At 52.6% G+C, this 13037-nt stretch overlaps 1 protein-coding gene across 18 annotated transcripts in view; it reads left to right on the forward strand.

Moving 5' to 3' along the window:
• Positions 1 to 911: 911 nt before the first annotated feature.
• The window catches only part of KCNQ2 (potassium voltage-gated channel subfamily Q member 2), a 73545-nt gene continuing 61419 nt past the window's right edge, over positions 912 to 13037 (forward strand). For all 18 annotated transcript variants that reach the window (XR_005259511.1, XR_005259512.1, XM_038158886.1 and 15 more), the window contains exon 1: positions 912 to 1288. Coding sequence is in view for 16 of the 18 variants with exons in the window: in XM_038158886.1 (XP_038014814.1) it covers positions 993 to 1288 (296 nt within the window). In the remaining 2 variants the exon portion in view is untranslated. The remainder of the gene's footprint in view (positions 1289 to 13037) is intronic.

The raw sequence follows: 13037 nt of genomic DNA on the forward strand, positions 1-13037 counted from the left end.
TGCACTTCAAAGAACCTTTCCCACGGAGGGTAATTACGTGGGGCAGGCACCTCTGTCCTGTCTTCTGCAGTCTGTCTGTCTTCTACCGAGTCCAGTGAAGGTGTGTCAGCAGGAAATATTCCCTGGGGCAGAATCCAGCCATGGTGTAAGGGGGAAAATGCTGCTGCTGGACTATAAATAGTGGGGTATTAAAGAGCTGGTTTGGATCAGCACATCTGGAGATGAACTTTCTGTGCTGGGAGCTTGGCTTCTGAACAGCTTGGTGACCACGTCACAGCGCAGCTTCAGCATGAAAGCTGAATTTGGGCTTCCAAGAGGATAGGTTGTGAAGAGGTCGGGGAGCGTGGCGAAGGGAATGACTTTGTGCAGTGGGATTTGTGGAGAGGGTGAGCAGGTCTGCTGCTGAGTGGGCTCATGGAGATTGAATCCCCCTGGGACACTGGCAGTGTCTGCACCCACTGCCAGTGGGAGCATGGGGATGGCATCCCATCCCATCCCATCCCATTCCATCCCATTCCATCCCATCCCAGCCCTTCCCGGGGGGGGACAGGAGGATCCCCCTCCGCGGTGGTTTTGAGGGGGGTCCCCTGGTTTGGGGAGCAGACACTGGCCTGGGGGCAGCAGGAAGATGTTGTATCTTAATCTGAGGGTGGGATGTCAGACCCTGCTTTAGGGGGGGACCTACAAAGCCAGACACTGCTTTTCTTGGGGGGGGGCGCGGTCGGAGTCGATTTTTTTCTTTTAAATTTTGAGGGGGTGAGGAACGGCAAGCCGGGATTTTTTTAGGAGTGGGGGGAGCGCTGGAAGCTGCTGCCGGCGGGGGATGCCAAGGGTTAAGGGGGCGGGCGGCGGCGGGGCGGCGCTGGCGGAGCCGATTGCAGCGGCTCCTGCGGCTTCGGCTGCGCCGGGCGCGGAGCAGCGGCGGGGAGCGCGGGCGGAGCCCCCGCCGGAGCCCCCCGCCGCCCCCGGCCCCGCCGCCCCCCGCCGCCACCATGGTGCAGAAATCCCGCAACGGAGGCGTCTACCCGGGGCCCGCCGCGGAGAAGAAGCTCAAGGTGGGCTTCGTGGGGCTGGACCCGGGCGCCCCGGACTCCAGCCGGGACGGAGCGCTGCTCATCGCCGGGTCCGAGAGCTCCAAGCGGGGCAGCATCCTCAGCAAGCCCCGCTCCGGGGTCTCGGGCAGCGGAAAGCCCCCCAAAAGGAATGCTTTTTACCGCAAGCTGCAGAATTTCCTCTACAATGTGCTGGAGAGACCGCGGGGATGGGCTTTCATTTACCACGCATACGTGTGAGTAACAGGGTGGGGGGCAAAGCTGATGGCAGAGACCCCCCCGGGTCGGGGTGCCCTCCTCCATCCCCTGAGACCCCGAGTGCGCCGGAGACCAGGGATGCTCCAGCTGCAGAGCGGGTGCGGGGAAGGGATGCCGGGTGCCAGGGCTGGCTGGGGAGCCCCGGGGGATGCTGCGGGGGGCGGAGGCTGAGCCGCTCCCCCCATCCTCCCCGAGATCAGTCGGGCCGCCCGGCCGGGCCGCCGCTGATCCCGCATCCCGCATCCCTCGCCCCAGCCCAGGCGGTGCCCGGGGACGGGGCGGTGATGGCCACCCGGGGAAGGGGGCGGGGGGGATGAAGCTGCCCCTGCAGAGCTGGAGGGTGGCTCCCGGGAGAGGTGCGCTGCACCGAGCCCCTGTCTCCCCCTGCCCGCTCCTTCTTGCGGGGGAAGGGGCTGCTCATGCGGTCGGTGCAGCGGGAGTGATGGGTAGCGACTGTTCCTCCGTCTTGCTTGAAATCACCATAGCAATGCTGCGAGCAGAGGAACAAAAAGCTCTGCTCAGGCACCGTCTCTCCTCCCCCCCACCCCCCAGCATCCTTTCCTCCCCGGCCCCATCTTTGCCTGCTGGGTGGCTGCAGTCGGTTCGGGGCCGGGGTTGGTGCTGGGGCTCTGCTCAGGGTTCTGGAGGTATTTCTTGTTCCCGGTGGGAAGCGTCTGAATGGGAGATGTGTCTAGAAAGAAATGCTAATCAGTGTCTGGGGCTCCCTGCCTGTGCAGCCGAGCGGTAAACAAAGGAGCATCCCTGGGTGCTCGTCTCCCCCGGGTACCCGGGTTTGGGGCAGGAATGGCCCGGCTGACCCGCGTTTGGCAGAAGGATTCCCTGAATCTCGGAAGCATTGCTGCATAGGAGTGCAGATGACTTCCCGTTGTTCCCCGGCTTGCACAGGGAGGGTCAAGATAAATCTCGGTGTTACTGCAACTCCCTTCCCTCTGGGACTTTCCACAGTCCCACCGGGCTCTTCCGCAGGCCTGGGCTCGGGCTGAGCTGCTCCTATCCTTGGTGCCAGTGATTTTTTTGTTTTGTTTTTGTGCTTTTCCTCATGGCCAGGGCCTCTGTCAGCCACCGCAAAAGGATTTTTGGGGCCTTTTCTGTTTCCCCCCCTCCATCCTTTTGCTGTTATGCTGCTGTAAGATAAGGAGTTGGGATGTGCTTTCTGCTCCTCAGCCATTTTGTACATTGAGGCCTTCCTTGGAGGTGTTGGTGGGACCAGTGGGAGAGGGGAGATCCTTGCTGGGTGGAAGGGGGAGGTTTGCTGAGCACTGCAGTGAGTTGGGGTCCTTGGGGAAGCTCATCTCCCCTGGGAAATGGGAGAGGAGAAGAGAGAGCATCTGTGGAGCTCAGCTGCAGCTACGAGGAGGAGTGTGAAGTCCAGCAATGGGCGTCCTGAGCACCTTTCATGGTCCCGTCCATCCTCTGGCGTTGTGGGTGGTTTGTGTCGCAAAATCTTCCAGAACAGTGTGGAGGGGCCAAGTGTTCCTGCTGGGAGCTGGGTTATTGTGTGTGCGCACTGTGGGTGGGGGTGTTGTGTGCCAGGTGCTGTTAAATGCAGGTGAGACCCCAGCTGGGGACACTGGGGTGACAGTGACGGAGATGGAAGGGGCTGAACGCCAACTGACAAACAGCAGGGGTAGCTCTGGCTGTGAGGGCTTTACAAACACCTTTGGCTTCTTCAGCTGCTCTGTCTTAACTTCTGACCTGTCTGGCTCTCTGCATTTGCTTGGGCAGTCTGGAGTGCTCCCAGGGCAGGAGCAGGGTCACCCCAAACTGTTCCCAGTGCCAGGCTGCTCCCAGTGCCCTTTGGCTCTCACCATGTAGCTGCATCCCCCCAGCCCAAGCAGCTGCGTTTGTTCTGGGCTTGTGACTCCACTTGGATCCGCTGTGGCACCACAGGGAGCCTGTAAAGCCAGCCTCTGCCCCCACCCCTCATGCACCTGCTGGGAAATGGAAGCTGAATTCAGGGCTGAAGAGGTAATTGCACCAATATCTGTGAAGAGTTGGTGATATCATCCTTTTTTTACAGTGTATTGGGAAGTTCTATGGACTCCAGTTTTCTGTACTATACCCAGGATAGGTTTAGCCTTGGCAGTTTGCTGTTACAGCTTTGGAAGAGCTGAAGGATATGGGGACCTTCACACAAAGCTGCCAGGATAAGCTCATGCCTCAGTTATCCCCCCTTGCTGCCCGGGTGAGCCTGGCATGGCCTGTGCCAGCTCTGGGAGTGTTGGAATGGGTTTTGTAACTGGAAGTCAGTAATGCAGACAGACAGGACAGATAAAAAGCTTATTCAAAGGTGTGGGAGATTGACAAGCCTGCCTCAAGGTCACAAAGTTTGTATGGAAGAGCTGCAGCCATTCCCATGTCCCAAAGGCCAGTGCAGTGCCTGACCTGTGCTGTTGTGGTCCCTCTGTCTCCTCGTGCCCCAAACCTCCTTTTCTGCCAAAGCCTGGAGCACAGAAGCACCTTTAGCCCTCATCCTGCAGGAATGGGAGTCCTGAAGAAGGCTGTGGATGAGGGTGCCCTGTCCTGCCACTGTCCTGGCTTCAGTCAGCCCTCTCTACTGCCAGCACTCCTATTTCCCTGCTCCTGCTGCTCACAGGGACTTTCTTGCATGAAGATTTATTTCCAGTGTGAGTGAGTTTGTGATGCTGCAAGGCTGGGTTTTATCTCAGAGATGCTTGCAGACCCAGCTGCCTTTGCAGGCAATGAGCTGCTCCGGGGCTGCTCAGGCAGCTCCCAAAGCCAAGACAAAAACTATTGGGACTCTCCCAGCATGGAGATGTTTTAATAAATATGAGAGGTGCCTCTGGGTAAGTACCTCTGCTAAATTCCTGCCTGCCGAGGCCCAGGCTGGTTGTGATGCTCTGCCTTGAGAAGCCTGTGCAGGTTGCATTAATTTCCAGTGCTGCATCCTAGATCCAATCCATCTGATTTCATTCCCCACCTCTTCCTGCTGTCGATCATTCCCTTTCGCACCATTTCATGCATAAGAAATCAGGGAAATTCAAACCAGGGAATCTCTCACTCCCCCAGCCCTGGTCTCATCTCAGATGTTGCCTCTCTAAAAGCAGAGCCGTTACCTCTGTGAGCAAAAGCAGGGTTTTATATTTCTGTGTTATGATTCATTTTTGTACTTAATAGCTCTTCCTACACTGACACAACTGGGTGACCTGCTCTTGGGAGCTCTGTGTATGATATATAAGATATTTAAGATACATTTTCCAGAACCCCATGGACAGCTGAGCCTGATGGGCCCCATTTTTGAGTGTAGCTAGAGGTGCTCTCTGGCTCACAGAAGTCTGAGCCTCCTTTATTTCTCACCTTCTCCCAATATTTCTCTCAATATCTTTCTTTTCTATTTCCCCCCCACCTTTTTTTTTTTTTTTTTTTTTTTTTTTTTTTTTTTTTTTGTCAGATCCTTTAGATTGCAGCACATGGCTTCATTCTGTTCCAGGCTCAGCTGAAACTTGAAAAGTTGAGCTGTGTCTAAATAACAGGTCAGGCTTTTTGAGGGGTGCAGCAGGACTTAAACCTCAATTTATTTCTCTGCGCAGGTGGGCATTTGGCTCCTAAAAGTTTTCCATTTTATTACCCTGAATGTTTGGGTTTTTTTCCTTCTAGTCCTTTTGGCTTGGTTTCTGTAACCTGTCCTACTTGAAAGTGATTTTTTGTCCCTGCCTGCCATCTTATTTCAGGAGGGATCACTGTTCAGTGCCAGCCCAGGCAAGGTGCTCACACTGGGCACCCCCATGGCCCGAGGTGTCTGGAGACACATTTGCTGATTCCTGGGTGAGCTGCTCAGCTTTGGGCCCTGAGCTGAAGAAAGGGCTGCATTTGGAGCAGTGGCAAGAAAACAGCCTGAATTCAGGCACTTTTAAAGCTGTGTGCTCAGGAACCAACATAATTCTTGCATTTCCTGCTTAGAATTTACAACCCTAATGCCTCTCTTTAAGTGTGTTAAAAATAGTTTGGGTGTATTTTTCATCTGCATACTGTGCGCCATACATTTAGTTAATTAAGTAAGTGCATGGACTTAAATTATAATGAGGAACATTTCCTCCCTGTCTAATTCCATACAAATTTCCTTGTGCCATCCCTATCCCATTTGTTCTTCCTTTTTCACCCAGGCAAGCCACCTCTCTCTCCAGTGCTCTGCCTGCTCTGCCTGCATCCTGGCATGGCCATGGCTGGCACAGGGGGAGCAGAGAGTGGATGAGGTGCTTCCCTGGAGTTCCAGGGTTTCTCTTTGCAGAAGTGGCCTCTTTTGTGACTCCTTTCACTCCTCGGAACTGATGGTTATTTCATATGGATCCATTCCCAGATAATCTCTTACCCCAGAATTTGGGGTGAATGTGGTCTGACAGTCTCAATTGTCCATCCCCAAACCCTGAGGAGTTCATGGCAAGCCCTCGCCCTCAGACAGGGTTGTTGTGGCAGGTACAATGCCACCCAACCCAGCCCATCCACCAGTGAGGTGCAGGGACCTCTCCTGGATTCCCCTTCCCACCTCCAGACTGAGTGGGATGAAGGGGCCAGTAGGGATCTCCCACAGGTGCTGGGCTTAATAAACCTGCTGGGCTCTGCCTCCAGTGCGTCTGCCCTGAGCTGTGGGGTCGTGTCCACCCCAGGGACCAGGGGACCTTCCTGCTGGGATGCCTCACGAGCTCCTCTCCAGCTGCTTAGTCAGAGCTTGGTGGGAGCAACCTGATTTCAGTTGCTTTAATGTGTCACGTTCCAGCCATCATATTCACCCCACACTGACATTAAGGAAATGAAAAACAAGCTGATCCCCTGGGTGACCTCCTTTTTGTGCTGCAGCACACCTCAGATGAGTCTTGCTATGGTTCGATGTATTAAAGAAGGAATAATCCAAAATCCAAGCCCCAATTTCTGTACTAAAGGGAAGATGGGCATAGCTCAAAGAGATATAGTTACAAAAATCAAGTTTCTTGATTTTTTTGTTTGCATTGCAGCACAAGGAAGGGGTGACAGGGTGAAACACTGTGCCCAGGGTGAGCAGAGCACAGGGTTTGCCAGGCATCAGTGGTGCTCACAAGGATAAAAAGCATGTAAATTTAGTGTTCAGCTTCTGGGAGTTAAGTAGCAAACACTTAGCCCTGCATAACCCTTTTTAAGGTAGCCCAAATGCTCACTGGTTTCTTAGTTCCTGAGGAACAGATTGTTCTTTAAATTGTGGTGACAGGGAGCTGTGCCAGTCCCTTTTCCTGCCATGTAATCTCCTGTGGAACAGATATGGTAGAGCTGAGAAAGGTGGGGAGTGGTTGCTACAGAGGATTAATGGCCTGTCCTGCTGCTGTGATGTCCCTGCACATCAAAGAGAGGAGTCTCCAGCACTGAGACACACATTTCTTTAGAATAATGCAATGATTTTTCACCCCTGATGGTCCAAAAGGAACCACATTGCAAAACCAGATTGTTGTGGTGGCCTGGACTGAGTTTCATGAATGTATTTAGAATGCATTTAGAGTGTATGTAGATGTACTTGACTAGTGAACACGTGATGGCAAAACCAGGTAGTGCAGAAGGACAGTGGGTGCAGGGTCCTTCACCACCATACCCTTAAATGGCTCCTAATTAGGTTACAGGAGAAAAAGATTTGGGCTGTTCTGACAGCCACCTGTGATGAAAGATGATTCCATCAGGACTGCAAGAGTAGATATTTCAATGCAAAATTTGTTTTCCACTGAGAGCAACGTGTGTGATGAGCACGTTGTGTGAGCTTGCTCAGCTCCCTGAAGCTGTGGTGACCTCGGCTCCCCACGTGGCTCTCGTGGCCTTTTCCTGGGAAAGCTGCAGCCTCCTGTGACACTGGCAGCAGAGGTGTCTGGGGGGCCCCCTGTGCATTTATGGTGAGGCACTGAAATAATTACTTGTGGTGTTGGATGGGGAGTATCTCACACAAGGCACTGGCTGGGATGGCAAGAGCTGCTTTGCTACAGCCTCAGGGCTTCTTGGCTGTACAGCTGCCAATCAATGAGGGAAAGCAGAGAGCTCCTGCAGAACTCTCTGGTCTCGCTTTGGCATCACTCCAGCCTTTTAATGTGCTTTTTAGATGTGTGGAAAAGTTTTGGTGTTGGTAAGCATCCATAAGGTGATTTTTTTGAGTGGATTGGATGTCAAAGAGCTGCCTTTTCCAAGAGAGGAAGCGAGGAGACCTCTGGAATCTTCTCACCTCTCGCTCTTGCTGCTGTAGGGAGGTGATCTAGAGCTACATCAGAGCCACTGGGGTTGCTGGGTGCAAGCCCTTGTGACTGAGGAGTCACTTGATTTGTCTTGGGATCTATAATGTCCAGATGTTTAAGGTGCAGTGAGCTTTCACTGTGAATTCGGGGATGCTCAGATACGTGCTGGATTCCTCGTGGAAATCCCACAGCAGCCTCAGTGCAGGGTTGGATGGGCAGGTTTGCCTTCTGGAGGTGCCCGTTTCCCTCTGTTGATGGCAGGGAGAGCCTAACTTCCCTTGCAGACCTTAGTGAGAGCTGGGTGGGACCAGTGCAGGCAAGGAGGGGAGAAGAGAGAGCCTGGCATGATTTTAAGCTGAAAAACAGGAGTGAGAGGAGGCATCTCCCACCGCCTGCTACAGCCTGTGGGAGCTGGGGTGTTCAAAGGCAGGACTGCACTGTGGACACCCCAGCAGGTAAGGTGAAGGGGAGAGATGAGGCTGATCCACATTGAAACGGGACGACCTGGATCTGAGATCCACCTTTGAGAAGTGGTTTTGAGAAAGGAATCTTTGTAGCAAACCCTGATCAACCCCTGTGATCTGCAAGCAAGACTGGGAAAAATCAGAAGCCGGCAAGCCTTGTTGGCACTGCTTGTAGCTCCTAAGCAGCTCCAGTTGTGTTTCAGAGTGAAGTGCCCAGTTGCCATCTTCATTCAGAGATCCTCCTTTTCTTACTGCCACCCCTGGAGGCTGGGACAGGGGAAAGAAACAAGGGGACAGGCAAAGGCAGAGGGAATCACTGAGTTAGGAGGCAACTGCTCTCTATCTGAACTTCCCAGCAGCCCGTCGTGGCTGGTGCTTGGTCTCTTCAGGACAGATTTTGCCTTCCGGAGGGTCTTTCCCAAGCATTCACAAATTCCTCATTTGTAAACAAACCCTGATCTGCCTGGCAGTTCTGCTCTCTCGTTTAGAGCTCTGCCAGCCCTGGGGAGGTGACAGTGTGGGAGCAAATTAGGGCTGGGGTGGCAGCAGAGCTGCTGTCACGCACTGCAAGGGATGAGCACAGCAGGGCAGGCGCTGCTAACGCAGCTTCCACAGCGAGCCTGTCACTCTCCATGAAGTTATCATGATGCCCAGGAAAACAATAAGCTATCAGAGGTCCTGGCTCAAGGGTGGCTTGTGGACACCTCGTGTGTCTCCTGGGTGAGGGCAGTAGGTTGTGTCTGGGCACCTGCTGTGTCTGTTTCTTGCAGATTTGGTGCAGTGGAAAAAACTAATATGGGGTGCAAATGAAAAAAAAATCAGTCAAAGAATAGTTAAAGTGAATAGAAAGGGGAAAATATTGTGCTGTTAGGATTACAGCAGTGTGCAAGCACCCCTAAGGGGAGTAGAAGTCTACAAGCTTCTGTTATGCCCATCGAGTCAAAAAGAGCCAGTCCCTGCTGGAAGAATTGGTGTACTGAGCATCCAAGACACAGAAAAGGATAAAACAGTTGTTGGGCACTGCTGGTGAGTGTTATCTTTGCTCCCCTTTTCTTTTTAGCAGCATTTCCTGTCACCTGATTTGCTTTTGGATTGGTGGCTTGGTTTGTCTGTGTTCCTTGGGTTTGCTGAGGAAGGTGGGGCTGGCTTTGGCCAGCCTGAGAACCTCAGCAGGGCTGACGTTGGGCTGGGAGGATGAAGGTGGCATCTCCCAGTGACGTGGAACACCCACAGAGGGACAGTTTGCTGTGATCTCACTGTTCATTACAGATGCAGCATGGAGAGGGCTGTGAATGGGTCTTATTGACTTTCTCCTGTTGGGGTGTTATATGTGGCAGGGAAATGACAGCTCTGGGAGACGTTCCCCTGCATGTTTATGGGCTTGTGCTCAACTCAGAGTCTCAAAGTGGCCATTAATTTGGTTTATGCTTGCTGGGAGGTTCGTTACCTGATCTGAAGAATGTAATAAGGGATGTAAGAGCACTCCATCTTTCACTCAAGAGGAGAGCAAAATAGGTAAATATAAATATCTGTATATTATAGCTGGACAAACAGGGACTGAGGGTCTGTTTCCTCCTGCCACTTCAAGCCATATGGTGGTTAAACCTGGGTGCTTCCAGGAGGGGCAGTGAAAAACAAAACCTCTCCCCAATAACAAGGACTACTCAGTGCTCTTGAGGCAGGCAGACTGCAGGAAGAGCTTAGGCTGCTGTGACCATTGCTAGGCTTCCTCCAAGCTTTCTGGGGTTTATTAGCAATGATTTGTGCTTTAAGGACTGGTGAGATTCCTGAGTCATCCCCTTAGGCAGGGAGCTATTTATTTCAGTGTGTGTGTTACACTCCCTGGGAGTGGGTGTCTCTCTTCCGCTTTTGGATCCTGCCCTGACACTATATAAAGACTCCAGGCTTGAATGAGCAACAAAACCAACCCTCAAACTGGCTCCATCCTTTGGAAGATCCGTGCTGCTGATCCCATCTCTCCTGGCCGCAGGAGCATGGCTGTTTGGAGCATGGGTAGGAGCTTGCGTGGGATGTTTGTCCATCTCGGGGTGTGGTGCTGCAGGGACAGCTCCTGGGGACCCGAGTGTGCTGCATGTCCTTGTCCAGGAGCAGCTCTTGCTCTCCAGTGGCTCATGGCTGAGGGGGGGGGGGTGGGATTTGTACCCTTTTTTTCCCCCCCAGAGGTTTCTCTGCTGAGCCTGCTGGGGTTTGGATTAGTGGGGTTTTGTTATTTAGAGGAGATGAGGTGTTGAGTGGTTGTAAGTCTCCACTGGTATCTCAGCAGGGACTGGAGGTGCCATGGGCAAACATGGGTGGGCTCCTCTGAGACACTGCCAGTGCAGGAATTTTGCTGTGTCCTTTTCCCCAGGATGGGCCTTTCCAGACACACCCCATGCCTGCAGAAAGCTGCCCTGCAATGAATTTGGAGGGGAAGGAGTAGCACCTCTCTGGGACCTGCACAGCAGCCAGCCTGCTAATGGCAGTGTTCTTCCAAAACTGACTTCACACCCAATTAAGCATCACCCTGAGCCAGAGGGACAAGTCCTCATGTCATTATGTCTTGAACTCAATTGCTGGCACTTCATGAGGGCTGTGTCTCCACAGCCTGAGGGAATGGAGCATTTAATCCGTATCAGCACTAAAGAAACTTGGTTAATGTGATCTCTGGTTTGGTTCTTGTGGGTAGGGGATGCACATCTCTGGCATGGTCTTTTTCTTAGTTATGGCTATTCCTGTAAGGAAGGGAAAAAGTCTTGGAGAGAAGGAGAATTTCCTGAGCTCTTTGTCTGTACTTTACCAGAATTTTGCATTGAATTTTTCTTCTCCACATTTTCTTCTTTTAACATCTTGATGTTTTTAATGCTATTCTTAATTAGCAGCTTCTTACTTATCGTGCCAGCTAATGAGGGATAGAAAGAATTTCTGCACTGACCTTTTGTAGCTGATGATGTTTTTCTTTTCTGCAACAGAAAACAGATGTAATTGGAAACTTTCTCTGAGCAGCCCCTCCAGACTCAGAGGCTGCACCCTCCCCCTGCCAATGCAGTTGTGGGTGGTGGGAGCACCTAAAGTCATATTAAATGACACAGAGAGAGCTGCTGAAGCTTGGTGTGAGGATCAGCAGATTAATGGAATGAATAGAATCATAGAATTGCATTAGAAGGGATCTTGAAGCTTATCTTGTCCCAACTCTCTGCCATGGGCAGGGACGCCTTCCCCACTATCCCAGGCTGCTCCAAGCCCTATCCAGTCTGGCCTTGGACACTTCCAGAATGGGACAGCCACAGCTTCTCTGGACAACCTGTGCCAGGGTCTCAGCACCCTCACAGAGAAGTATTTCTTCCTAATATCTAACCTAATCCTGTCCTCTGTCAGTTTAGATAACACCATGCAGGCATTAAACTTGGTTTTAAATTGGGGTTGTAAGTATAGGAAAAGGTAATGGAAGTGTCTGTATAAAACAAATAAATAGGCCTCTAAAGTTGTCTTTCTCCACTGTTTTTACTAGGTGGTGGGGATGTAAACATCTATGAGTATGTGGGGCATATCCCAACCACGGGTGTCCACCCAAGATTTGGAACAGCCACACCTAGGAGACCTACTAATAGTTCAGGGCTTGATCTCACCTGGACTTGGCTCATTCATATGCAAGAACTTGGGCACTTGTGGAGCACCTTCATCAAACTTGCCATTTTTAGTTCCCCTCTTTGCAGACAGCCTTTTGTGGGTGTGTGTTTGGCAGAGAGCACCTGCCCAAACCCCAGCCTGCTGTAGATAAACAGGCTGAACCTGCAAGAGGAGCTCAGTCCTCTCTGGCCTTGCTCTTCCCCCCTTTGGAGGTGAAAATCACGGAGAAATTAATGAAGGTAATGAATTGCCTCCCCATCTGTTTCTGGGGAAGCCCATCTACCCTGCAGCCACATCCCCGTGGGATGTGTTGGGAAGAGTGGCTGGAGTCAAGCCTGACCCTGTGGTGGCATTCCCTGCTGGCTGCAGTGACCTGGTGGGATGTACATCCCATCTGGATGAGCCCAGGGCAGCAGCATCAGGCTCAGGCCTGATGGGCTTGCTCACTTATTTTCCATTTGCTAAAAGACGGCAGAAATTAAATGAAGATTAATTAAACTTTTTTTTTCCCCCTCCTTCCTGCTTCCTCTTGCTCTTAGCTGTTTCTAGGGAAGACTGAAAATATGTGCTGGAGAGGAAGCTGAGCTCTGAGCATCCTTTCACAAGTGCAGCATATGGCCCCCATGGGACTGCAGGGAAAGGCCCTCTAATTATGGGGAAAGTCCTGTGAGGGTTACACAACCAGCGTGGAGCTGCTGCTGCTTTGGTTTAGCAGCAGGCTGAGGATGCTGTGACTCCAAATACTGTGGCTTCCACAGTGCCAGGTTATAAATGGTGCTCTGGAAGTGCTGTTCCCACATCCCCATCACCTCCTCCTGCAGCTGACAGTGGCCCTGGCAAACCAGCCTGGCCGTGTTAGACCCAGGGCTGTACCTCTGGCTTAGAGGGAGCAAGGATAAGGTGCAGATGCAGAGCAGGAGACCCAGGGCCAGCTGCAGACCCAGCCAGCTGCTGAGCTCAGTGCTGGCTTCCTGTGGCTCCTGGAGCCTGCAGTCCTGGCTGCAGATTGCTGTAATTCCCAAGGTCAGACCCGTGCTCACTGCCTGGAAGGAATGGGTGGTACCTGCAGCTCTGCAGGAGATGGTTTGAGCAGCACGAACCCAGCTGTGGTCCTGCTGTTGGTCATTCCCTTGCTGCAGCAGGATCTTGCCCCACAGCTGGGCACATCTGTGTGTGCCTGCACCAGGCACCTGCAGCATCCCCGTGTGGAGCTGCTGGATGTGACCCAGACGGGTGATTCCCTGTTTTTCCAGAGAATGAGCTGTAGAAGCTGCCTTGGGAGTAAGCTGGGAATTTGATGTGGGATCTCTCTGCTGCCAGGCTGGCTCTGATTTCCTCTGGAGCCCAGGGGAGAAGCACCATCTCCTTCTCCTGCTCCCGGGCTAAGCTGCAGCAGCTCTCCCAGGCAGCAGCAC

The sequence above is a fragment of the Motacilla alba genome, chromosome 20 (assembly GCF_015832195.1).
Source record: "Motacilla alba alba isolate MOTALB_02 chromosome 20, Motacilla_alba_V1.0_pri, whole genome shotgun sequence".
NCBI lineage: Eukaryota > Metazoa > Chordata > Aves > Passeriformes > Motacillidae > Motacilla > Motacilla alba.